A 24,095-nucleotide genomic window follows, 5' to 3' on the forward strand; every position below is an offset into this window, starting at 1 on the left:
GTGGAGGAGATGAATGGAAAGTTCCAGGGTCTATTCGAGGATATTGATAAGGCCTTTGCTGCGCTGACTGATTGAGTTTGTTGTTTTTACTTGTTTGTTCGAGTAATTTGATGTGTTTGGTTGCTGGTGTTTTTGGCTCTTCACATCCCATATATGATGATGGCATGAAGTAGTTGCAAATTTTGCGAATAAGAATATCAATGATAAGTTCAACTCAAATGATTCAGATGTTACTTGGATTCCTAGTGATTATGGATTCAGTGGCTTACACAACAATCGTTCTGTGTTTATCAACTATCTCAATTTCTACTCTGTAACATGGCCGATCGTCGTCCTCATAACCTTGATGTGTTGGGTTCTAATGATGGTGAAACATGGGACACTCATATTCATGGTACTTTTTCGTAAGCTACACAGATTTATGGTCCAACATTGGTAATACGAACTTTTATCATATGTATCGTGTTGATACTTTGGATTCGATTATCAAGAAATTGAAATGAGTGAAGTGTATCTTGGAACTCATTCTACTGTTGTTATGTGCCGTAGTACTGAACTAGTTTAGTCCTATTAGAAGTATCAACAGTCATTTTATTGATTACTGAGGTTTCTACATGCTGATAGAAATTAATACGACGGGTATCCCCAATGATATTCCATTTTAAGGTTGTACTAGTATCTAGATTACGTTGTAATCAATTCATACGAGAACTGGAACCACAAATATCTAGGAGACAATTCTCTATACTTCCAGTTGTATTCTCTCCCAGATTTACAACCATATCACCATGAAAGGTGCTACTGTGTAGAAGTCATTTGCAATGCTCATCCTGGATATCATAGATATCTGTAGTTTCTGAATGGATAGGAGTAATAAGAACTGAAATTGAGTTGAATAAGATAATGCAGCTACTCTCAAATTGCTTCTGATTACCATTCTTTCAACTAAAGTCATCTTAACCCATCTTATACGTTTCGGATTACTCCTGAATTGCTCAGTACAGAGAAGAAGGTACAGGTTAACAATCAACATAATCATAGTATCCGCTCATAGAAGCGTATGAAAATAATTAACCAATAATGATTCCGAGCCAAAATGTATTCAAACACACCTACTTATCTCTTTCGCTTATTCGAAAGAAACAGAAAAGTAGTAACATATTCACAAAATAGACTTGAACAGTAGATTACCAATATCGAAACTTCATTGAATACGTGATACGAGTGAAGAAAACGTCATAACGGTTTCATCCATATGGGAAATTGTGAAGTGATCACCATCCTTGATTATTATAAATGATCCCCAAAGCACGCCCACTAAACGTGCGTTTAAGGGGGGATCACTTTTTCTTTGAGAAGATTCGTATTTATTCTGAATGGCTGGTGATAAAACCATTGCTATTACGCTTCGACCATACATTGCAGGTGGTTCTGGTGCTATCTTTTCTTCGATTTGTATTCACCCCATTGATCTTGTCAAGGTGAGGCTTCAGGTGGCTAATACTGCTGCCGAAGGAAGTGTTTCGGGACTTTCTATCGCTAAGAGTGTTGTTCGGAATGAAGGTGTGAAAGGCCTCTTTTCAGGTTTATCAGCTGCTGTTGCCCGTCAAGCAGTCTATGGTACTGCTAAGATTGGTCTTCATGACAGTTTCAGCCAGAAATTGAAGCAATTAAATAATGGACATCCAATTCCCTTCTATCAAAAGACACTCTCTGCAATGACAGCAGGAGCCTTAGCGGCCGTAATCGGAAATCCTTTTGATCTGGCTCTAGTACGAATGCAAGCGGATGGATGTGCTCCTCCAGAAGAACAACGTGGATATCGGAATGTTAGTCAGGCAGTCTATCGAATTGCTAAGGAAGAGGGCGTGAAAACTCTCTGGCGAGGATCGATTCCAATGGTATGCCGAGCCGTTGCTATGAATGTGGGTATGCTGGCTTCGTATGATCAGGCAAAAGAAATGCTTCTTCCCTACACAGGAGTAGGTGCTGCAAACAACATGTGGGCGAGTGCTGTGACTAGTTTTATCTGTTCCTTTACGGCACTTCCATTTGATATGATGAAAACCAAGTTAATGAACATGCATGTTGACGCTGAAACTGGTCAACTTCCTTATCGGAATTTGCTTGACTGTGCCGTAAAGACGGTTAAGAATGGAGGATTCTTTTCTCTGTGGAGAGGATACTGGACTTTCTATGTAAGGACTGCTCCTCATGCAATGATTACACTGTTAGCAAAGGATGCTTTTACTTCATTGTACAATCGTGCTTTTGTGAACTAGAATTTGCATCATTTACAGTTTTATCGTATTCTTATCTTTTTGTATGGCGTGCCATACATGCTTGGTAGTGATTGTTAATAAACACGACTAGTCGCTGAATTCAACTGACTCGCTACTACTAGAAGATGACTCCAGAAAGATCTTCATTCGTTCTTTCAGAATATCTGCTTGCTGGCTACTTCTAACGGATGAGAGATATATTATTTACGCACTCTGTAGACGAATTGTCATTTCCGTCTTTATGAACATGCTTCAGTTTTGCTTTGTTGAATGTCTGGATCTCTTTTAGGAGATTTCTAGAACATGAGTCCTTTCATCTTGTGAATACTTTGGAGCCTCTTTCTTTCCACTTGCTTGGCTTTCTTCATTTTCTGTACTTGGGATATTTGAAGGCTGTTTCTTTGGAGGAGGAATTTGTATTTGGACTGGTTTCTTCTCGAATTGGATTGGCAAAGGAGGTGGAGGTGGCTTTCTGGCTATCTCTGGATTTGTTTGAGTAGGAGGAGGTTGATTTGCAATTGTCTCTTTTTGGACTGGAATAGCAGCAATTGGAGGTAAAGGAGGAGGTGCCGCAGCTGGAGGCAGAGGTGGAGGTGCTGATTTAGGCTCTTGAGGAGGTGCTGATTTAGGCTCTTGAGGAGGTGTTGCTTTCGGTTCAGGTGGCTTTGGCCTGGGAACTGAACTAGAGGATGTAGGAGTTTTCCCAATCGTTGCTGGTATCTTGGGAGGTGCTCTTGGAACAGAAGGAGGCGGAGCAGAAGCCTTTGGAGGAGGTCTGGATATTGGAGGTGGTTGCATTGTTGGAGGAGACTTGGAGATAGGAGGAGGTTGTTTTACTGGAGGAGGAGGGGGTTTCTCCACACTTGTAGGTTCCATCGATCTCGAAACGGAGGATTCACGACTCGTATTGAATAATGCAAATAAACCTGATCGCCTTCGTGTTCTAGTGGTTTCCTAATTGTCATTAGTTCGTTGAGAAATACCGAATCATAACTCTGATTTACTAGAGTTTCACATTTTGTGATGGAATGAGAAATATGTTTGAAGAAACGTCGGGAATGCTTTTCACTTGAGAACAGTAATCCAAATAGAAGACTTTCTGTTTCGAAACTATGGAATTCGGTTGTCAACATCTGATAATTACATTGAGCGGATAATTGACATTCAAAGAGTACGAACGATAGTGGCTATACATCATTATATCCATTTGAGATTACGTTATCAAACTCATAAACACGAATATATGTAGAATAGGTCTTGTTCTGGGTAATGACTGCTGCTACTCCAACAATTCCAGGGTCTCTCCATTCTAAATCTTGTGAACTTTTTGCATAGGCACAAAACAGCTTGGCTACTCCGCATTGACGACATTCATAAGACTCTGGAAGTAACCGTTGGATTTCTTTCACCATATATTTATTTTTCATTGTGCGATGGAATTGGAGAGAAATCTACGTTGCTTATCAACTCCTTGCTTCGCCTTTCTAAAAGCTGATTCATGAACAAACAGAGTGTAGATTACACTTGAGCACTCAAATTGGTAGAAAAGAAGACATTTCCGTTCTGTACAGATTCAACACGCAAGAGAGGGTGGTTCGACTGATCCTGAGACATTTCAGTCCTCAGATCCAAAGGAAAAGAAGTCCCTCCATTCCCATTCACGGTTTGAAGTGAGAAAGAATCTCGTTGGGATGAGGGTTCCATGGATTTCGGTAAAGCAATTCGATAAGAATTCATCGAGACACCAGGAAAAGCATTTGAATTCCTCCCTTCTAGATTGGACCGAATCATGGGAGCAGTTCGATTCTCCATGAGAGATGCTTCAGAAGGCCTCCGTTCAACATAGCTAGAGGTATGTTTGAGGACTGAAGCCTCTCTGGAGAGTCGTTGTTGAACGTACTGATTCTGAATCGGATAGATGGAAGGGGATTGATAAGGACGAGAACCCAGTGATTGTGACTGATAAGACGAACGTACAGAAAGAGGAAATGAGATAGACTGCTGACGCTGGAGAGTGGATGAACGAACTGAAATTGATTGAGACGGAGTTGGATTGACCGAAGAAGAGAAACCCTGAGTCAGGACTGATTGATAGGATGCTGAAGGAGATGAAGGCAATGAGGGCTTGACCTGCATTTCTTTCTGCGGTGTTTGTTGTCTTTTCCCTCGACCTCGACGACTGCGTGCTCCCTTTCCACGCTTCTCTTTTTCATCTATTCTTGACACGATGTTAGGTCCCGCGGGAATCGGCTTCTCTTCAACACGACGTCGTTCTAAATTACATCGACTTTCGATTCTTACTCGATCGTTTTGGAGTTGGCTCTTGCGATTCTTGAGTGCCAACAGATTCACTATCATTAGCAGAAATCGACCCGATTTTGGAAGTGACGGAAGTTTCATCTTCTTGAGTTTTCTTTTTTCGTCTATTTCTCTTTCCCGTAACAACTTCATTCGCTTTCGAAGTTTCAGGATTATGAGAACGACTCAAAAACAATGGTTTTTCTAATTGGAGGGATTTTACTTCATGTGTTAAAGAATTATAAGGAGATGCCAGTACATTCAAAAGGCGGGAATCACGAGCCAGTAAAAATAACTGAGCATTCTTTGATTGAAAATTTAATATTATCCTACGTAGAGAGTAGAAACATAGAGAGAATCTTCAATAGAGGGTTGAATTGGATTTGATGCATTGTCAAAGGACCGACAATAGGATGATATGGCTTTTACAGCACATACAGACTCACCTTCTGTTGCATAAAAGGTGTTTCTACCAATGAGTCAAGCATCATGAATGAACAGTTGATTACACTCAGTACCTTCACCACCTCGAATTCGCTCCACAACTACAACCACTGCAACAGGTCGTTCTTTCATCTTCCAACGATCGGCGGTATTAATGCGAGGAGTAGGAGATGTGCTTAACAACAGACTTGTAGTGCGAGAAGTGATACGAAACGTAATCTTTGAAGCAGAAACAGGCTTAGATAATGCCAACTGCAGAAATAGAAGTGATTTTGAGAATGGTAAAAGAAGTCGATATTTCTTCCATGAATAGAGTGGGATCAGATGTAATTCTTCTGAAGCTTCAATTGATGGGAAAGTGAGATTGAGAGGCAAATCAACAGCATAAGGTTTCTATGAATGACTAACTATGAGACGAAAACCACAGTCATATGATTAAGGTTGAGGGATGAGGATTTGATGGGAGCAAGAAGAGAATGCAACTTCCGTTTGACAAAGAGAACCAGTGTACTGAAGTATACTGGTGACGAATACATAGCAGCAAGAGCAGAAGCAGTAAGTGATTGAGAGGACAATGAATTTACATTAGACCCAGTACCATCACACTTGTTATTTGGACTCTTCTCTTGAAGGCATGGTTGAATAATCGATCCCTCAGATTCACTCATTACCATGCGAACGTGATCTACATCAGATCTGTCTCATTCATCATACCATTCGTATCCCGTTCCCATGGTCTGTTACCCATCCACATCGCATTCCGCCATACACAATCTCCCATCCACATTGCATCAAATCTTTCAGTCACCTCATTTACTCCTCGAATCAGTCCATCAAACCACGTTACCAGCAGGATCTCTTCACTGCTTCGTGATGAACCACAGAGAGAACTGTGACTCGTCATACTATGATTTCTAAACTTCATGGAAATTATTGGAAAATACACAAAACTCACATCTTTTGGATTTCCAGCATTATCACCGATTTGGATACAATCCGAAGGATATACTGAAAGCAACTCTAATGATTCCAACTCCTCATTCAGGGATTCTAATTCCTTGTGTAAGACTACTTCACATAGAGACGGATGGTAATCTGGTGCATCCACAAAACGCCCATCAATCACCAGTAGTTTCATTCCTTCAGGAGAATACAGCTTCTGTTGAAATGAGTCTGTAAGCATCTATTACGTGAAGTGAATTTAGTAATTCTCACAACTTCACATTCCCGCGGTAGAAAACCTCGTTGAAACGATTCCAACAGTATATGACAATCAGGAGAGAAGAGTTGGAAACGCCGTGACAATGAAGATACTTCATCAAGATGGGATGTCAATAAAAAGGATGATTTTGTTAAGTACAGAAATAGTCCATAATTTGTAGACTCCTTTCGAACTATTCATAAAACATAGATTGAATGAATACAAGTTTCCGTTGTGATATGAGGCTTTCGAAGGATTGATGTCTATGTATCACTCACTTTCCACACAGCTACGACAAACTGCTTATAATCCATTTCCTCAGTCTTCACTTGCGTAGAAACAGAACATGACCAATAATCCGTGTTCTCAAGTGAAGAGGGAATTTGATCCATAAACTCCAATTGGGTTTCTTCTGATGTTCGAAGATTTAGCATTGGAGGTAATTCTGGAATTACAGATGAATCAGCAGAAGAATTCGTGAAATAGACAGACTTATTCAGAATATGAGGTTTCTGTGTAACTCGAAATGAGATGGGTGATGTAGTTGAGTTCGGAGCAGAAGGTTTTCTGCCGACAGCGAAATTCGCGTGAACACTACGCCGACGGCCTCGAACACGGGAATTTGTAAGATAGGATACAGATATAGCGGGTTGAGGTGCAGTTGGTAGAGATTGTCGTCCTTGTAGTCGTTGTGCTGTTTGTTCAGGAAGTCGATAGGTAGGAGAGAGCATCATTGAATGACGAGAGGCAATTTGTGGCTGTTTTCGGTAGGAAGTGGAATAGTACATTGGTTGTTGAGGGATAGACGGTGAACTCCGAATAGGACGAGGTTGATGCGTTTCTGGAGACTTGTACCTCATCGAGGGAAACGAAGGATCAGAGGGATATACAGCTCCATAAATAGAACGAGAAGTTGTCGATGGTTGATGAGAGGAAGAAGGAAGGGCAATCCGGTTGGATTGTGGCTCTGGTTCAGAAAACGGCTGTTGGAATATATCACGATGTGCTGGAAGTGCGATTCCAGAGAGAGATGATTGAGATAACACTTGAGTTTCTGCATAAGGATCACCAAGAGATTGCGAATTGCGGGATTGAACAGAATCTGCTAACCCCTGACTCGGCTGAGCTGGGGGATTTTGAAAGGAGTGAAGACGCTCCAACGCTTCGTTCGTTGTAATCTGCCGAATCGGAAAGGAGTCCAAATCATCTACAGGTTGTCTCTATTTGCTATTTGCTACTAAGTGTGTGAGTATTCGCGTCTTGGGATAAATGCATACTTAGAGATGGCTCCATTCTTAGAACAGATGCTCCTACAGAATTGCTCATCGAGGAAGAACTTGGCAGTTGGAGATCACACAGATCAGTAGTAGAGGAGAAGCTAGGGCATTATCCACATCCAAAGCCATTACTAAGTAGAATCTGACATTCCGGGAAGTGCAATCTCTCCAGTATTTGAATCAGCACCTAAGGTCTGTTCAAATGCCATTGAATAGGAAAGAAACTAGACCGAAACCAAGAAAGGTCCTATTCCACAGAAAAACAAGTGGTGATAAATTAAGTGTGACAGAAACAAATATCAGAAACCACAATTTATGGAATTATTAGAACACGATAAGAAGCTCTACAATGCACTAACTGGAATCTCTTCCAACTCTCGTCGTCGGCAGAGTCGTTCAGCTACCATTCATTTCAAAAGGAAGCACTTACAAAGGGTGATCAATATGGCAGTAAAAACTCCGAATACGATCCACCAACTTGCAGAATATGGGAAAGACTAGATGAGAATCCAGACCCTGGTGGTACGTGAGATACTGTTGTAATAATGAGATGGAGTAAAAGGATAGTTGAACAGTAATCCCAACATTTCTTTGATCTTTCAACCGTGATGACTATAATAACCGATCTATAGAATGAATTCAGAAAAGATAAGAAGAACAAAGCAAGAGTGACGATAAAGAGTTCTATCACTATAATCCAAAACATGGAAGGCGAAGTAGTCAGTTCCTAATTGGTACACTTCATTTTCAATATGTACTGTTGGGTCAAATAAGATGTTCATAATGGGTATGTCATTCACTCTACAAATGGCTCCAATGATACAATGAACAAAGGTCCAGATGAGATAGAACCAACACTAAGAATCATGCACAGATTGTCAGTATCACTTGAATGGTAAGGATTTGAAGAATGATATAAAGTCCGTCCCATTTCTCACGTCCATAGAGAGGCATTCCCCCTTCTTCCAACAAACACAAGCAATTATAAACGACTAGATTCTTCATCACTCGTTCCTTCCAACGTTATATCATCTCCTTGCACTTCTTCATCAAGATTCATCTCTTCCAGCATCTCTTCCAAAGGTATGATAGGAGCATCTGGTTCAACCTCCGGTGTAATCACAGGAGCCTTAGCAGATTTGTCTTTGTAAATATTGACTTCTTTTCGCATATCTGCATCTTCCTCCAAATCCATTAAGAATCGCTCATATTCTTGTTCCTGTTTCTTCAGATTCACCTTGCGGTTCGATTCTTCCTCTTCCTACACATCACCATCAACATCACGAATGTACCATCTCCAATTTCTGGAGCTTCCAATTCCTATGTTGATTCACACGACGATAATTAGGATAACACTTCCGAACCAACACACAATCAGGAAGTGAACGACCCTACAATCAAGATCAACATCTACATCATACCTGAAGAGGCTTCATATCATCATCATTCAGTACTGCTGTGCTTAAATCATATCCCATCACTGTATCTCCTTCATGCAATAATGCTCCTAAATGAGTCTTCACAGTCACCAAACTGTCTTCCTGTCCAAGGCGATCACTTCGACATACCGTCACCTCCTCCAGCACCCACTTGCGTTTGTCAACAGGACCTGCTGAATGATTCGCGTTGTACGCCACCTCTACCACCGTGTATTCTACCAGCTGCTGAGTAGTTAGAACCGATCGGAACGGAGCTCCATTGAATTTCTCCACGTTGAGTTCAGCGTGTTGAAGAGTGAAGGGATTGATGAAAAAGAGGAGATTTGTGACCTTAGTGCAGAGAGCCAGGGGTTCCATTCCCTAGTGATGATACAAAGAAGAGGAACACACAGTGATGGAAGTGATCTTTCTGGGAAAGATCACAAGATCATCTTTACAAATTGGAAGAATATCAACAACGTAGGAATATTTGAATTTAGTGATATTAGAACTGAAATCCTGACTGAGTAGTTGCCGAGCAATTCCGATGCTATGGATAATTGATGGAAACTATCTGTACTTGATCGGAACACATCCCTTTAACCACTGTATGAATCCTCTAGCATCACTACGTTCAGGGAAGAAAAAATCAAGACCATCAGGTTGAGACTCGATATTCACAGCTTTTCTGTGCATATTGGCTTTGATGATTTGCTGTTCTAGGAAATAGAAGGTTCGTTTGTGTTCCACCTAGAAATGAGAAACATACCGAACATATACTTTCTGACGCAATTGGACCACAGCCTTACAAGAATGTTCGATAGATTCCATAATACAGTCCTCACAAGTCTTAGCTTCAACGATGAAACAAACGATGAAGGATTGCTGAAGAATCACCCCAAACGCCTCCTTTTGGATGGTAAGATTCACTTTGATACGTTTTGAGTGAGGTTCGGTCCAGACAAATTCGGCATCGATCAACTTCACTTGTTTCAAACCTATATATGAGGAGAAATAAAAGCATGCACCTTTGATCTTCTTCAAACAGAACGCCAGCAACTCTTTTGATTCTGGAGGAGCTTCTGTCCATGGAGGTCGGAGGAAACTAAAGAGATGATAAGACTGAAACAAATCCATACCGTCCACATCCTCGACATTGAAAGACAACAATCTGTCTCTGAATACCCTCGGTGATATCAACTTTGGAACGAATGCAATTGATACACATGTTTGCCTTATTCGGCTGAATTGGAGTCGAACAGACACAACATAGAGTTCAAAGTGAAGGACTATAGTAAGAAACGATTCAAAGGATATATGTCAGACGTTCCGTTGTTGTCTCCTTCAGTATCCATGGTTAGATAATGAAGAAACCAAAAAGAGGCAATTGTTCAATCGGGCACCCCAATTGCGTGATGTCGCAAAAACTAAATTGCCTTCTTTCACTGGCTGTGTTTGATTAGGAATCGTTTTTTCATCTTACTGGAAGAGAAAGAACAGTTTTTGAAAAGATGGATTTCAATAGTTATTTGAACACAACACCAATTCCTGGTATGAAACTTTGATAGTAGTAGTCATAATCTAGGGTCAGAAGTGGTATTGAACATTGATTGTGTTGATGGGTTTAGAAAGCAGGAGGACAACCTGCTCCAACAGTTCCTCCAATCATGCCAAATCAAATACAGTCATTTATGCAACCAATGAATGGTTCTAGCGTGAATTCAGCAGGGATTGGTGTTATGCAGCCAGCAGATGGCCAAAACTATTACTATCCATACTATATGCCAACGATGACGCAATTTCAAGGAACAAATTATTACCCTGCCATGACACCCCAAATGCTGATGGATCAGTTTGCTCAATTTATGTCCATGATGGGAAATGGGATGCAAGTTCCAAATCCAACGCCTGTAGGGATATCGATTTTGGATGAACGAAAGGTTATTGAAGGTCAGAAGTATCCTCCTCCCGACAATTATACGTGCAATCGCTGTAAGCAGAAGGGTCATTGGATTCAGTATTGCCCGTATGCAAAGAAGTGAGAGTGAATTAATTATTTCACAGTAGAAAACCATCTTATTGTATTCAAAACGGGAAGATCGAATGCAAGACATGTAAGAAATGGTTCATTTCGGAAGAGAAGAAAAAGGAACATTTGGCTCTCCATGAGACTTGTCCATACCCAAATTGTTCATTTAGTGCAGTTGAGAAGGTGTTGAGTGCGCACATTGCTTCAGTCCATCAAAAGAAGGAAACACGCATTCCTCCATCATTACTGGAATTGATTCCAGAGAAGTGAGATTGGTTTTATACTGTGAGTTTAGATATCGCTACGTATCTACATTAGGGAATAATCCTGAAGAAATAAAGAAGTAAGGGAAAAGATGAGAATTGATATTTAGATGGAGGGAAGAACGGAAGCGAAGGTATCCAACTCAGGATAATATACAAAAAAAGAATGAAGCTGAGAAGGCAATCGAAGAGGCAGGTGGTCTAGTTCCTCAAGAGAAGAAGTTGAAGGAAACCGTTCCTTCGGAAAAGAAACTGTATGAAGTGATCCAAGGGAAACGACTTGCTCTATGCAAGCATTATCTCCAAGGAACATGCAAGAATGGAACGAATTGCAATTATCTCCATGATCCATGTCGAAAGAATAAGGAATTATGTAAAGCATTTGTCCGTGGCTACTGTTCGAGAGTAGAGGAGTCAAGAGAGAATGAGTTGTAGGGAATGAATTGCAAGAAATTACACAATCCAAATGATCGATTACTGTGGCTGAAACAGAAGAATGTAGAAGTAGGGGAGAAAGAAAAAGGGATAATGGAATAGCCTATGGTCCCTTCTCTTCTCTGTCAACTAATGAGCAATGAAGTTTTTAATGAGAATAGTTGTATTTTGCAATGTTTGAAGTTCATTGTGGATGAAAAGTTGATTCCTGTTCCAGAAAAAGAAGATGACTCTTCTGATTCAGGCACCTCTTCTTCCGATGAGTCAGATTCAACTTCGGATTCATCATCTGGTTCATCGTCTGACTCCTCCTCTTCGGAATCTTCATCTCCTTCTGATTAATTGTCTTTTATATTCTTGTCTGTTATATCTCTCGTTTACATTACCCCCAGGATCTCATTTACCCCCACTACGAATTGTTTCCTTGCCCTTAGTTCCCAAACAAAGATTGCTTACCGTAGGTAGATCATTCATTTTGTTCTCCTTGCTTTTGTCTTGCTATGTATCAACTTATCACTTTTCATGTAGATGGTTTCTGACATTCGTGTTACCTACCGTCGCAGACACTCCTACAACACTGTTTCTAACAAGTACCATATCGTGAAGACCCCTGGTAATAAAATGGATTGAGTACTAAGGAATAGGTGCCAGACTTGTTGTTCAGTACAACAAGAAGATTGCGAACCCCGTAAAGTGTGGATGCTGCAAGAAGCCTCTTGCTGGAGTATGTTTTCATGTTGGCATTTTAACATGTAGATTCCCCGCATTTCGGGTCGCAATATGAGAAGACTATGTGTTCCTCAGCGTTCTGTGACCCGTGCTTATGGTGGTAATCTGTGTCATAAGTGCGTTCGCGACCGGTAGCTTTTAGAAGTGCGAACCTGATGGAATAGCATTCTGCGTGCCTTCCTGATTGAGGAGCAGAAGATTGTGAAGAAGGTTGCTTCTGTGAAGGCTATGCAGAAGAAGGAAGAGAAGAAGACCACGAAGAAGTCAACGAAGAAGACTGCCAAGAAGACAGGAAAGAAGTAAGAATCATTTGTGGGAAGTATCTTTGTCGTTCCTGTTTGTTGTAAATTGAAATACATGACTTTCTTGATAATCAAGAATCATTGAACTCGCATTCTTCTCACATTGTTCTCCTCGATGTCGCAGCAAGAGTTCATTTCAAATCAACCAATCGTCATCGACAATGGAACAGGAATGATAAAAGCCGGTTTGGCAGGAGTTGAACGTCCAAGCTGTGAATTCCGTTCTTATGTGGGTTCTCAAAAATATGACCGTGTGATGATGAATGGATATGCTCCGGATGATGATCTGTATCAATCAAACTGATGATTTTATGTTTGTAGGTGGGTTGGGAAGGAACTGGAGACACGACGAGGTCTCTGTCATCTTGGATATCCAATTCGTCATGGGATTATTGAGAATTGGGACTTGATGGAGTTGATTTGGAAGCATTTATATTCGAGGGATCAACTGGCTCTGGACAGTCGAGAACATCCAGTAGAAAACCGTTGGTGGCTTGAGAATAGGTTTTCTTAACTGAAGCAGCTATTAGTCCCAAGAAACAATCGGAGAAGATGGCAGAGGTATTTTTTGAAACAATGGAGGTTCCAGCTCTTTTTATCGCACCTCAACCGCTGTTGAGTTTATATAGTAGTGGACGGGGTACAGGAATTGTACTTGATATTGGAGAAGGTATTTCTACATATTTTCCCGTTTATGATGGGTTTGTGTTGACTCCTCATATTCATCGTGTGGATTTGGGTGGTAGAGAGATGACATCATATCTACAACTTCTCCTTCGTCGTAACGGTCATATTTTCTCAACAACAAGCGAATTTGAAGTGGTTCGCGAAATGAAGGAAGCGTGTTCCGAGTGCATGACTGCTGATACAGCCAAAACTATCCGAGGCAGTACAGTAGATTATGTACTTCCAGATGGACGTGTGATTCAAGTGAAGGCGAGTCGTTTTTGTAACCAATAGATAGGCGAGGAACGGTATCAATGTGCAGAAGTTCTCTTTGATCCTACCTTAATAGGACATGAATCCCCAGGAGTGGCAGAACTGCTCCGTAGGACCATTGAAGGATGTGATTTGGAGTTGCGCAGTTCGTTGTTCAGCAATGTTTTGTTTTCTGGAGGAGTTACATTAACACGAAGTGAGAATGATGTATAGCTTTGATATTTAGATTTTGGAAAACGAGTAGTTGAAGATTTGAAGTCAATAACACCTCCAAATACGCGAGTACGATTATTTGCTCCTCCTGAGCGTACACGATCCGCATGGATAGGAGGATGTGTATTAGCTTCGTTGAGTCCTTTTAAGAATATGTGGATTACGAAAGAAGAGTATGAGATGGAAGGTGTGAATTGTGTTCATAAGAAGGCATTAATGTAATTGTCTGTTTGTAATAGAAATGATGAATGAATGAATATGGCACGACATTTCTAACCATCAGTTATTTGGTAGTAACAACCAAAGAAAACGCCTCTAGAATTCTTAACGTAGTGTACGTGAATACTGATGGGAGACAAGCCCTAGTACACGCACTGTGCAATGTTGTTTGGAAACAGACAGAACTCGATCATTGTGATTTCTTTCACAACGGCATTCCTTGATATGCTCAACCATGCACTTATTGTTCCTATTATTCCCTTCTTGTCAGAGGAAATGCACGCAACCAGTCAACAGCAGGGTCTAGTCTTCAGTGTTTACTCTGTTATGCAACTTGTCAGTAGGAATTCTCCTTCTGTCATCATTTAGGTTTACTCATTATGGGTCCAATGAGCGACAGATATGGTCGCAAACCGTTTTTAATCCTTTCTTTGATTGGTTCCTGTTTCGGTTCAATCTTCCAAGCCATGGCAAAAACAATGGGAGTGTTTATCTTTTGGAGAGCCGTTACTGGGTTATTTGCTGGCTCTTTGATTATTGTTCAAGCGTAATGACGAATGGATTCTGTGACATAGTGTAATTGCCGATTTGATTCCTCCTGAAGGGCGAAACAAGTACTTATCTCGTCTCGATGGCTTCATGAATGCTGCTTATATTGTAGGACCTGCGTTGGGAGGAATTCTCGCCAACGTCAATAATCGTTTCCCCATGTTATAATCGCTTTACTCGATGACACATAGGTATGTTGCAGGTATTGGATCTGGAATTGCTCTTATCGTTGCTGCATTCTACCTCGAAGAATCCAATCCAATGGTCCACCACACTGATTCTCTTCTTGGAGAGGAGAATGGTTGCCTTTATTGGCTGGTTCTTATTGAATAGAGAAGAAACCCAGAGTCAAACCTCAAATCACGTTATTGATGGTATTGTGTCTAATTTTTGAATTCTGTGTACGGTGGACTGTAAATGCATATGACTCAAGATATGGTACATATCTGAAGGATGTTTATGGAATTTCTTCAGGTACATACTCGTATCGATGATGACATTGCTGTAACTTCTAGTGTGTTGTTCTGTATTCAGAGCACTGTGATCTGTCTTGAACAATTGTTCTTTTATCCATGGGTGGTGGAGAAGCTGCAAGTACCAATTCCATACCTGGCAGCTGTTGGTCAAGCTCTTGAAGTTGTGTTTTATTTTTTGATGGTTTGTGTTCCTAATGTTTGGTTTTCCATGATTGCTGCAACTCTCCTTTGGGTAAGTTACAGTATGTCTACACCGGCTCCAATTTCCATTATTAGTGTAAAGATAGAGAGAGTTATTGAAAATGTAGACAACAAGTGCTAAGGAAGTACAAGGAACCGTAATTGCTTGGGATAACTTTTGTAACCAAGCAGCCATGATTGTTTCTCCGATGGTTGTAGCGGAGATTTATCCTCGAAGCAAGGAAGGGGTATATTATTTTTCTTCTTTGTTCTCTGTTATTGCTCTTGTTATCATGATTTACATGTCCTGTAGAAAGGACGCAAAGAAGTTGGGTAAAGAGACAACAGGTGGTCTGATGAAGATTGTGGACAAGGGAGAAGAAAATGACATTGAATTGAAAATGAAGTATTACTTTGTTTGTTGGAACTTCGAAGAATACTGTTTCTCGTATAGTGATTCCTTGATTTATATCCTATCGACAACCTCAAAATAGATGGCCATACATCCTTCATTTTCTTATTCTGGTATGATATCATATAGTGAATCTTTATCTATAGGTGCCAAGAAAACGTAGCATGGATAAACAGAAGCGAATCCGATCAATTGTGATCATGGCGTTTGTCACTGTCTTCCTGGATATGATGAACTATGCTTTAATCGTCCCAATCCTTCCCTTCCTTGTTAAAGAGCTGAATTCTACAAGCATGCAAGAAGGAATCCTCTTCAGCTCATATTCAATTATGCAGCTCATCAGTAATTGTGTGCTGATACTATAATTTAGGCTTACTTTTGATGGGACCTCTCAGTGACAGATACGGAAGGAAACCGTTCCTGTTACTTTCACTTTTCGGATCTTGTTTTGGTTCCTTATTTCAAGGGTTGTCTCGAGATATGAATACTCTAATCATTTGGCGCTCCTTTACGGGTTTGTTTGCTGGTTCCCTGATTTTGGTTCAGGCGTAAGCTTTAATTTACTCCTCTCAGTTATAGTGTCATTGCAGATGTTATTCCGGCAGACAAGCGCAATGTCTATTTAGCCCGGTTAGAAGGCTGCCTTTCTGTTTCTTTTATTGTTGGACCTGCAATTGGAGGAGTCTTAGGACAGATTAGTTACCAATTTCCCATGTACTTCGTTGATTGCTATTTTGATTCTAAGGTATGTAGCAGGTGTTGTTTCTGGTATTGCAATGATTGCCGCATTTATATTCTTAAAAGAATCCAATCCATTGATTGTTGATGAGGAAGGAAACCCTCGTAAAAAGAAGTTGGAGCGTACAGTATATTCTGTCTATATTAAGAATAGAAAAAGAAAAACAAACAAAACAAAAGAGGACTCGACCTCATGTCAATCTTCTAATGGTAATGTGTTTTGTATCTGAATTCTGTATTCGGTGGACGGTCAATGCATTCGACTCTCGATATGGTATTTACGTTACTGACAAATTCAATGCATCTTCGATAGCCTTCTCGTACGAATACTAGTTTTGTCATTATTTTAGTACGTTAATTGTGCTTCAGAGTATCTGGACCGCACTTCAACAAACATTCATTTATCCATGGTTAGTCAGTACAGTGAATGTTCCAATTCCATGGATGGGAATAATTGGTTATCTTATCGTATTTATTAGCTATTTCGGTATGGTTTTGACTAAGACAATGGTTCCATCAATGATTTTCTCAACAATCCTCTGGGTTGGATATTCGCTTGTATCTCCTTCCTCTGTATCCATCATTAGTGTATGAGAGAATAATCGTGATTATTTATAGACAACAAATTCATTGGATGTTCAAGGAACTGTCCTCTCCTGGAATAATTTCTGTTATCAGGGTTCTCTCATTATTTGTCCACTTGTTCTATCTGCTATTTATGATAAGAATCCTGATGGAATGTACTACTTCTCATCCATCTTTGCGGCGATTGGATGTCTAATAATGTGTGTTTTAGCGACCAGAAAGGATGCAAAGATTTTGGGAAAGAAGTCTCTGCTAGAGGCTGGGCAATTGCCTGTGAAGCAAGTAGAGTTGGAGGAGAAGACTGTTGGAGAGAACACAGAAGCTTCAATTGAATCAAGTAAGGATCTTGGAACTACTTCGGACAAATCGAATGTTATTGGTGTCCAGATAAATACAGAGCAGGTAGCTCCTGTTACTCCAGTGGCTGTTACTAACACAGAGATGTCCACAGGTATCAGTTCGGCTCCAGTGAGTATCTGATTCCTAACGAAAGTGTTTGTTGTCCTCAAAGTATATTCGAAGAGTGCTGAACGGAACAAACATAACAGAAATCATGTTTAGAAAACAATTGAGTACCTGATCGCAAGACCCCTCCAAAGGATGTTGATACCAGAGGCTCCAACACATGCATGTATGTTTCATACTCTCTTCGTAATACCTCAGGCATAGCATCAGGCAATTCACATCGAATCGCCTCAACACATTGACGACGCTCTGCATCTGTGAACTGACTGGTATTCACTCGTGAGAGTACACGAATCAGGATACGCCGAAGCAACAGCAACACATTCTCATTCTCTGAACCATTCAACCAATAATGTGAAAACTCTGCAGGAAGAGCCGCTAATGAAGGAAGAAGCAATGAAAGAGAAACCTTGTCTGTGATTTGGAGCAGGAGTGAATGAACCAAATTGCGAAGTGGGATTTCAGAAGAATTTAGAACCAGGTCAAATGGAATGGACAGGGCTTGAATCAACGTTGAAACAAATTGTGTTAATGTATGAGAATGAATGAATGAATGTGTTGTTGAATCACTAATCAATACTGTAACTGCATTCAACATGTTCAGTAGTAATAGTGATTCTTGATTATCAACGAAATCTTGAATATGAAGGAATAACTGAGCATACAGTTGCAACACAAAATCACTCATTCTCTCAAGTTCATTTCTCATCGCATCATTCACATTCAAACCATCTCCAATCAATCCACATGATGAAGGGTCAATTATCTGACAGATTTCTGCACTTGCACGAATACACTCATTTTTCTCTCTCTGGTTCAATGATGCCTGATCTGTCACAGAAGCAACAAACTCAGCAATGGATGCGATCAATTGATACACAGCAGAGTATGTGTGCTTCTTCAATGAAACTCCCTCAAACTGATGTAACTCTCGTTGTGTCAAAAGCATTTCATTGGTTGACTGGAGTTGGGTACACACACTCTCACAACGATATGAAGGGGGTTGATTGACTGCAGAGTCAACTTCAAAGGTGAACACTGGCTGAGTGAACTGAGTTTCCATACGAGGAGTTTCAATGGGGGTTTCAATAGGAGTTTCAATAGGAACTTCAATGGGGGTTTCAGTTGGTTCATGAACAGAATTCACTACTTTTTCTGGTATTTTCGACTTCAAAGCCTGAGGTTTCGGGATCGATGAAACTGCCTGCCGTTTCATCGTAGCAGCTAATCCTCCTCCAGGACGCTTTCCCAATACACGAGCTCCAGGCCGAGAAGCCAAAGATCGCAATCGTGTTTCCTTGTCAGAGGGATTGCTCTCCACCGATGTTGATGGAGGTGGAACTGATTCTGTATGAGATGATTGATAGAGGGGCTCTAAAGCCGCATGAATTGACTGAATCTCTGCAGGTTTTCGATTTTGAATTCGGTCTTCAACAGCACTTCGTCCACATTTTGGGATCACAATTTGAAATGAATGTAACGCCTCGTCTCGAACTTCCTTCACACGATCAACTAAACAGTCTAAGAGTGAAGGAATGAGAACTATAAGTGTTTTAGATTCTCCCAAATGAAGGAATTGGTTTAACCAATGAAGAACAGAATAACGACTTTTTATGGATTTCAAAGCAGATGGAAATAATGGAATAAGAATGTTCAGTGATTGTGAAGAAGGTTGATTATCATGAACTACCCATTTTGTCAAAGTTGAGTAGAGAGCTTCACTGACATTCTTATTACTGTCACTCACACAGCGTAAGAGTTCTGAAGACAGGCTTGAATACTGACTAATCTCATCTCCTAGAGCGGTTGCCAGCTGACCGATGCATTCAATCACTTTGGCTTTAAGATTAAGGTTGCTTTCAGAGAGACGATCCTTCAAAACTGAAGCAATCTCACTGACAGCTGTATTGTTCACAATACGTATTCGTTTGGACAGGAGAGATGTCAACTCAAGGATGGACTGTTGACGATGTTTCCAGCTATCTTTTCCTTCTGTATCCCTCAATCCCTTCATAATGCCTGTTACTTCTTTTGTAATATCTGCCTTCTCAACGAGGTCTGATAGAGAAACTGAAGGCTGTTTGAGAGCTGGCAGTGGGTTCATGGGAGAAGTTGATGGAGTTGACTGAGGAACTGGTGCATATCGTGCTGCCAGCTGAGGATCATATGGAGAAGCAGCTATAGCCTCTTCCACTGACTTTGTGAGAAGATCATTCAATCCACTCTGAACAACTAACTGTCGTATAATAGGTCCAATCTGACGATGAAGACTTGATATCACCTCGATTGCTTGTGTTTTCACGTCAACATGAGTATTGGTCAATGCTTGATCACTTTTCAAATAGACAAAGAGAGATTTCAAATCCAAAGAATTGGCTCCGAATTCTGTCACTAAGCGCAGGAGAATCTGGAGAGCTGCTTTTTGTTGAACGGGAATCTTCGATTTTGACATTCCTTCGCTGATCGATGCAACAACCACATTAGGACCCACATTTTCTGCAATTACCATGTATAAATCACTCACATCTGGACCCAATTTGCGATCGTGAAGCTACACTCAATCCCTCTTTTCACACGTACTTTTGGTACCAAACCAACAACTACAGAGCTGCAAGTACGAGGACCTGCTCCACATGTCTCAATAGCTGCTTTCACACAATCCAGACTACATTTGAGAATATTCATATTAGCAGCCTTGAAATCTTTTGAAAAGTGTTTAGCAAAGACAATAACTGATTCTCCGCAATCACTATGTTGCTTTCCTTCGCTTCGAAGAAACTGAATAAACAAATTGATTGCTTGTACTTTATCTTGCCACTTGGGGTTATTATCAAGTGTTTCTTTCATTGTTGCGAAATCGGGATAGATGGAGGAAAGCTACAGTTAAAGCAGCATCACTGTTAATTACTTTCGACTCTGCTTCTTCGAACAAACATGGATTTGGACTTTCTTGAATCTGATTTGTCCGAACTCGTCGAACTGGAGTTGATTCTATTATTCATTTATCTTAATTCATTCCTACCATCGGTTGGAGTACTTTCGACCTTTGGCTGTTCCTCCACTACTACTGTAGAAGTTGCAGCAGCTTCTTTTTTCTTCAGCATAGCTTCAAATCGTGGAGGGACTCCTCGACGCCTTGGCTTCTCCTCATCTACAGGAATCTCAATGGGGATATCCATTCAAGAGTGCGCGGAAGAATTTGAAAATCGAAATAAAACTACCCAAAATGGGGGATCCCAACGACCTAATTCACATCAATTCTCTGGAACTATGGGATTTACGACACACCAACGCCATAAGAAGATTCTTAAACTCGCTAAGGGGTATCGTGGAAGGCAAAAGAATTGCTATACCATTGCAGTTCGCAGTGTTATCAAGGCACAGTCTAGAGCGTACGTCCTTGTGCTTATTGTGTTAGTCACAGATATGTGGGTCGAAAGCTGAAGAAAAGAGACATGCGTAGTCTGTGGATTCAGAGAATCAACGTAGGATGTTTCAGTTCTTGATGAGAAGTAGGCTGCATCCCGTCTCTGTGGCACAACATATCGGGATGTGATTCATGATGAGAAAGAAGCGAACATTCTACTGAATCGCAAGATGTTGGCAGAATTGGCAGTTACTGTATCACTAGGGATTAAGATGTGATCTGTAGGAGCCCTGTTCATACAATTCTGTTGTTTGTGCTTTTAAGGTGTTGAAGGAAAATGGTGTATTGCAGGAAGAGCCTCCTGTAAAGCTACCTGATCATGCTCCTGTTGAGGATGTGAATGCGCTCATTGCTGAAATGAACAAAGTGTCAATATAGTCGGTTGATTTTCATTATTTCTTGTCAACAAATACACATAAAATAAAAGAATTAGAACTCCAGTCTCTCTATGCTGTAAATTGGCGTACTGCTTACAGGGAGAGGTAATTTGTCCCTACCTTAATAAAGAGGCATAATTCTTACTCTAAATGTTTGGTTACTCCCTTCAACGGCAATAACAACTTATACAACTCAACATCATTCTTCACTGCCTCTTGCATCAAACTAATCAATCTTCCCTTAATCATTACAACAAAACGTACTTTACGAATCGATCATCGGTCTTTGTCTCCATCACCATCTTGATCATATTCCCATCAATCCATGCACTGATCCACTCAACCAAAGACGGTGCATACAATCGTTTGATATGACATTCACATTGCTCTAATAACAATCGTTCTTCTTCGTGAGTGTTATCCAGATCGATCATCAATGAGAGTAACAATACTCCTATTTGATACACATTGTCCATCGACAATGCTGCAATCTCTCTTCGCAGATCCATCACATCACAACGAATACGCAAAACTTGGGGTCCCACAATACTCAACAAGATTCGTTTCGTTTCCATTGGAGAGCGATCTGGCCACTGATTCCTCTTTGCAAAAGCCTGAACTACCTCAGGAGGCAACTCCAAACAAAAGTTAAGCAACGCAAGCAAATCCTTGACCGAAATCACAGGCACGCGAACCAAGAAGAGAAGAAGTGTATCGATATCTTGCGATTGGATCAGTGCTGGGAGGACACGAGGATTGATCGAAATATCAGATCCGCAAAGAAGGAGTTGGCGAAGCACATTTGATAAGACACGACCTTCTGGTAGCAAACAACGCTCAACCAACTGAGAAAGGAATCTTCGATCAAAGGAAACCACTCCATGGTTCTCAAGTCGACGTTTAGTTACAAATGCAATAGATGCCTTTTCAAATCGTTTAGGATTGGTCTCCTTAAGTAATTCATTCTCTTCTGCTGAAGAATCGATTGTTGAGTGAGTTCGTTTGTTCCATTCTCTCTTCCCCATAAGACCGATAGATACATGCTGTAACCAAGTCTCTGCTTCGTGAACTGTGGAATCAACATGTAAACAAGGAGATGTGAGTGATTGTGAATTTGTGGAATTCTTCAGGAGATGAACCATTGTGAGAGATGAAAGAGTGAGTGATGCATAACTCACATTCCCATGATGAAGAATAAATAAATGAGATTTGCATACAGATAAACCCGTTGGGACTTCTGTGAGAGGCAATTGCGTTAATTCCGTCTTATACTCTAATTCCATAAAATGTAACGATATTGCATTTTCTGCTTTCGTTACATACACAAAACAATGTTCATTCACAGCAGTAACACAGGGATCCCATGTCACCGTCTGCGATTGCTTCTTTTGAGATTCTGCTGATATGAGGTTCATAGATTGACCGAGAAGGAGACTGTAACTTCCTGTTGTTAGATCTGGTTGCAATTTATACTGAATGAAGCATCCAGATCGGAACAGGACCCATAGCGAATTATGAGAAGGAGAATACAGTAGACCACAAGGAGAAGAGGAATCTGTAGTTGGCAGAGGACAATTGATTACCTTCACTGAGGGAGTAGTTGTGACAGAACATTGAATGAGAGCAAAAGAATAACTAAAAATTAGAATTGAAACAAAAATAAACGATTTGTTAGATTCAAGAATGATGGCAATGGTACATCCACGAGAAGATACCTTACTAATTTCAAACTTCACCAAGGAATCTGATTTTGGTAACGTTGCACTTGCTACTTCATCACCTTTGATGGAGAGACTTTGATCAATTCATAGAAAAATACTTACACGGAAATGCGGAGAGACTCGGAGACTACTACAAGATAAGTACCAGCAGGAACCACAAGAAGGTTCCGTTCTTTTGTCTATAAACCTAAAATGCATGATACAAACACTACCTGAATGGAGTCAAATTGTTTATAGGAAGGAATATTACTTTTCCAGAGAAGGAGCGTTTTCTTCCCTTGGCAAGCAACAAAACGACTAGAAATGACTATATATTCATAGTATTTCACCTTTCTTCGCTCATAACATAGGCAGGGCTTGTAATACACTCTCTCCGATTAGATGGAAATGTCCACGTCTCTGCAACGCTCCGATTTACCATAGAGTATGTGCTGATTCCAGAAGAGGAAGTAATAATTGCACATTCACCTGCTCCGGGAACTGTTCCAACAGTCACTCCCAATACATCGGTATTTCCTTCCGTGATCTTGACAGGTGCGGAGACTTCCATGAACCTTTCTCAGAGTTGATTATGACAAAAAAACAAGAACCGCGGTATTTGAACAAACAAAGAAAAGCAGACATCTTCAATACAAAATAAGAGTGCATCGTGATGTTTACTTGCGAGCAGGCTTCTTAGCCTTTCGGTTCTTGATCTCACTACAAACTCACTTTACTAACACAAACCATACGCAAGAGCAGCTTCCTTCGACTTCTTCGTGATTTCTTCACGCTGTTCTCTCTTCTTCTGGATATCTGCAAGCGACATACCAACAACAGCACGCTGAACCTTATAAGACTTCTTGCTGCGACGCTTGCTCTTNTCAGCAGCCTACAAATCTCAAAACCATTTCAAACACTCTTACCTCTGACTTCTTGTTGTTACGTCTCCAAGAAGTAGTCCATCTGATACGAGCAGGTCTCTTCTTCTGCTCGTTCAAAGAGCAGCACTTGCTGTTCAAATAACGCACAGGCTACAAAGGAACGCTAGAGAACGAATAATTACCTGTCCATCCTTGCGAATGTACATACCTCCATGTCCAGGGTAAATCTTGTACTCTGAGAAGGAACAAGTCA

The 24,095-nt window shown here is 40.6% G+C and overlaps 11 protein-coding genes across 11 annotated transcripts; 7 read left to right on the forward strand and 4 right to left on the reverse strand.

The window, feature by feature from the left end:
- Positions 1-1,376: 1,376 nt before the first annotated feature.
- On the forward strand, positions 1,377-2,282 carry JH06_2706 (oxoglutarate malate translocator protein; the record flags this gene model as incomplete). Its single annotated transcript, XM_014671417.1, has 1 exon — positions 1,377-2,282. One exon carries the CDS (start codon positions 1,377-1,379, stop codon positions 2,280-2,282), a length of 906 nt encoding a protein of 301 aa, XP_014526903.1.
- A 6,202-nt stretch (positions 2,283-8,484) lies between these two features.
- Positions 8,485-9,298, reverse strand: JH06_2707 (60S ribosomal export protein NMD3; the record flags this gene model as incomplete). The annotated part of the gene is made up of 3 exons (XM_014671418.1): positions 8,485-8,763; positions 8,795-8,893; positions 8,924-9,298. 3 exons carry the CDS (start codon positions 9,296-9,298, stop codon positions 8,485-8,487), a joined length of 753 nt encoding a protein of 250 aa, XP_014526904.1.
- A 192-nt stretch (positions 9,299-9,490) lies between these two features.
- JH06_2708 (60S ribosomal export protein) lies at positions 9,491-10,148 on the reverse strand (the record flags this gene model as incomplete). Its single annotated transcript, XM_014671419.1, has 4 exons — positions 9,491-9,670; positions 9,701-9,918; positions 9,949-10,025; positions 10,060-10,148. The coding sequence occupies 4 exons, from the start codon at positions 10,146-10,148 to the stop codon at positions 9,491-9,493; spliced, it is 564 nt and encodes a 187-aa protein (XP_014526905.1).
- A 283-nt stretch (positions 10,149-10,431) lies between these two features.
- Positions 10,432-11,989, forward strand: JH06_2709 (hypothetical protein; the record flags this gene model as incomplete). Its single annotated transcript, XM_014671420.1, is given in 9 exon segments — positions 10,432-10,471; positions 10,506-10,534; positions 10,549-10,830; positions 10,861-10,946; positions 10,988-11,215; positions 11,245-11,292; positions 11,323-11,617; positions 11,648-11,716; positions 11,750-11,989. The coding sequence occupies 9 exon segments, from the start codon at positions 10,432-10,434 to the stop codon at positions 11,987-11,989; spliced, it is 1,317 nt and encodes a 438-aa protein (XP_014526906.1).
- A 186-nt stretch (positions 11,990-12,175) lies between these two features.
- Positions 12,176-12,679, forward strand: JH06_2710 (60S ribosomal protein L34; the record flags this gene model as incomplete). The annotated part of the gene is made up of 4 exons (XM_014671421.1): positions 12,176-12,260; positions 12,292-12,371; positions 12,404-12,507; positions 12,541-12,679. 4 exons carry the CDS (start codon positions 12,176-12,178, stop codon positions 12,677-12,679), a joined length of 408 nt encoding a protein of 135 aa, XP_014526907.1.
- A 114-nt stretch (positions 12,680-12,793) lies between these two features.
- Positions 12,794-14,052, forward strand: JH06_2711 (actin-like protein; the record flags this gene model as incomplete). Its single annotated transcript, XM_014671422.1, has 5 exons — positions 12,794-12,966; positions 13,000-13,153; positions 13,183-13,608; positions 13,639-13,813; positions 13,844-14,052. 5 exons carry the CDS (start codon positions 12,794-12,796, stop codon positions 14,050-14,052), a joined length of 1,137 nt encoding a protein of 378 aa, XP_014526908.1.
- A 464-nt stretch (positions 14,053-14,516) lies between these two features.
- JH06_2712 (multidrug MFS transporter) lies at positions 14,517-15,748 on the forward strand (the record flags this gene model as incomplete). Its single annotated transcript, XM_014671423.1, has 6 exons — positions 14,517-14,596; positions 14,625-14,759; positions 14,790-14,899; positions 14,932-15,082; positions 15,114-15,351; positions 15,383-15,748. 6 exons carry the CDS (start codon positions 14,517-14,519, stop codon positions 15,746-15,748), a joined length of 1,080 nt encoding a protein of 359 aa, XP_014526909.1.
- A 398-nt stretch (positions 15,749-16,146) lies between these two features.
- Positions 16,147-17,469, forward strand: JH06_2713 (multidrug transporter; the record flags this gene model as incomplete). Its single annotated transcript, XM_014671424.1, has 6 exons — positions 16,147-16,214; positions 16,246-16,380; positions 16,412-16,527; positions 16,559-16,724; positions 16,755-16,992; positions 17,023-17,469. The coding sequence occupies 6 exons, from the start codon at positions 16,147-16,149 to the stop codon at positions 17,467-17,469; spliced, it is 1,170 nt and encodes a 389-aa protein (XP_014526910.1).
- Positions 17,470-17,494: 25 nt separating this feature from the next.
- JH06_2714 (hypothetical protein) lies at positions 17,495-20,633 on the reverse strand (the record flags this gene model as incomplete). Its single annotated transcript, XM_014671425.1, has 4 exons — positions 17,495-20,005; positions 20,035-20,331; positions 20,363-20,445; positions 20,477-20,633. 4 exons carry the CDS (start codon positions 20,631-20,633, stop codon positions 17,495-17,497), a joined length of 3,048 nt encoding a protein of 1,015 aa, XP_014526911.1.
- A 276-nt stretch (positions 20,634-20,909) lies between these two features.
- Positions 20,910-21,259, forward strand: JH06_2715 (50S ribosomal protein L20; the record flags this gene model as incomplete). Its single annotated transcript, XM_014671426.1, has 3 exons — positions 20,910-20,939; positions 20,971-21,075; positions 21,107-21,259. The coding sequence occupies 3 exons, from the start codon at positions 20,910-20,912 to the stop codon at positions 21,257-21,259; spliced, it is 288 nt and encodes a 95-aa protein (XP_014526912.1).
- Positions 21,260-21,310: 51 nt separating this feature from the next.
- On the reverse strand, positions 21,311-23,529 carry JH06_2716 (hypothetical protein; the record flags this gene model as incomplete). The annotated part of the gene is made up of 7 exons (XM_014671427.1): positions 21,311-21,374; positions 21,404-21,493; positions 21,523-22,893; positions 22,924-23,052; positions 23,082-23,158; positions 23,192-23,276; positions 23,309-23,529. The coding sequence occupies 7 exons, from the start codon at positions 23,527-23,529 to the stop codon at positions 21,311-21,313; spliced, it is 2,037 nt and encodes a 678-aa protein (XP_014526913.1).
- Between the last annotated feature and the right edge of the window lie 566 nt (positions 23,530-24,095).

The sequence above is a fragment of the Blastocystis sp. subtype 4 genome (assembly GCF_000743755.1).
Source record: "Blastocystis sp. subtype 4 strain WR1 chromosome Unknown seqid_0165, whole genome shotgun sequence".
Taxonomy (NCBI): Eukaryota; class Bigyra; order Opalinata; family Blastocystidae; genus Blastocystis; species Blastocystis sp. subtype 4.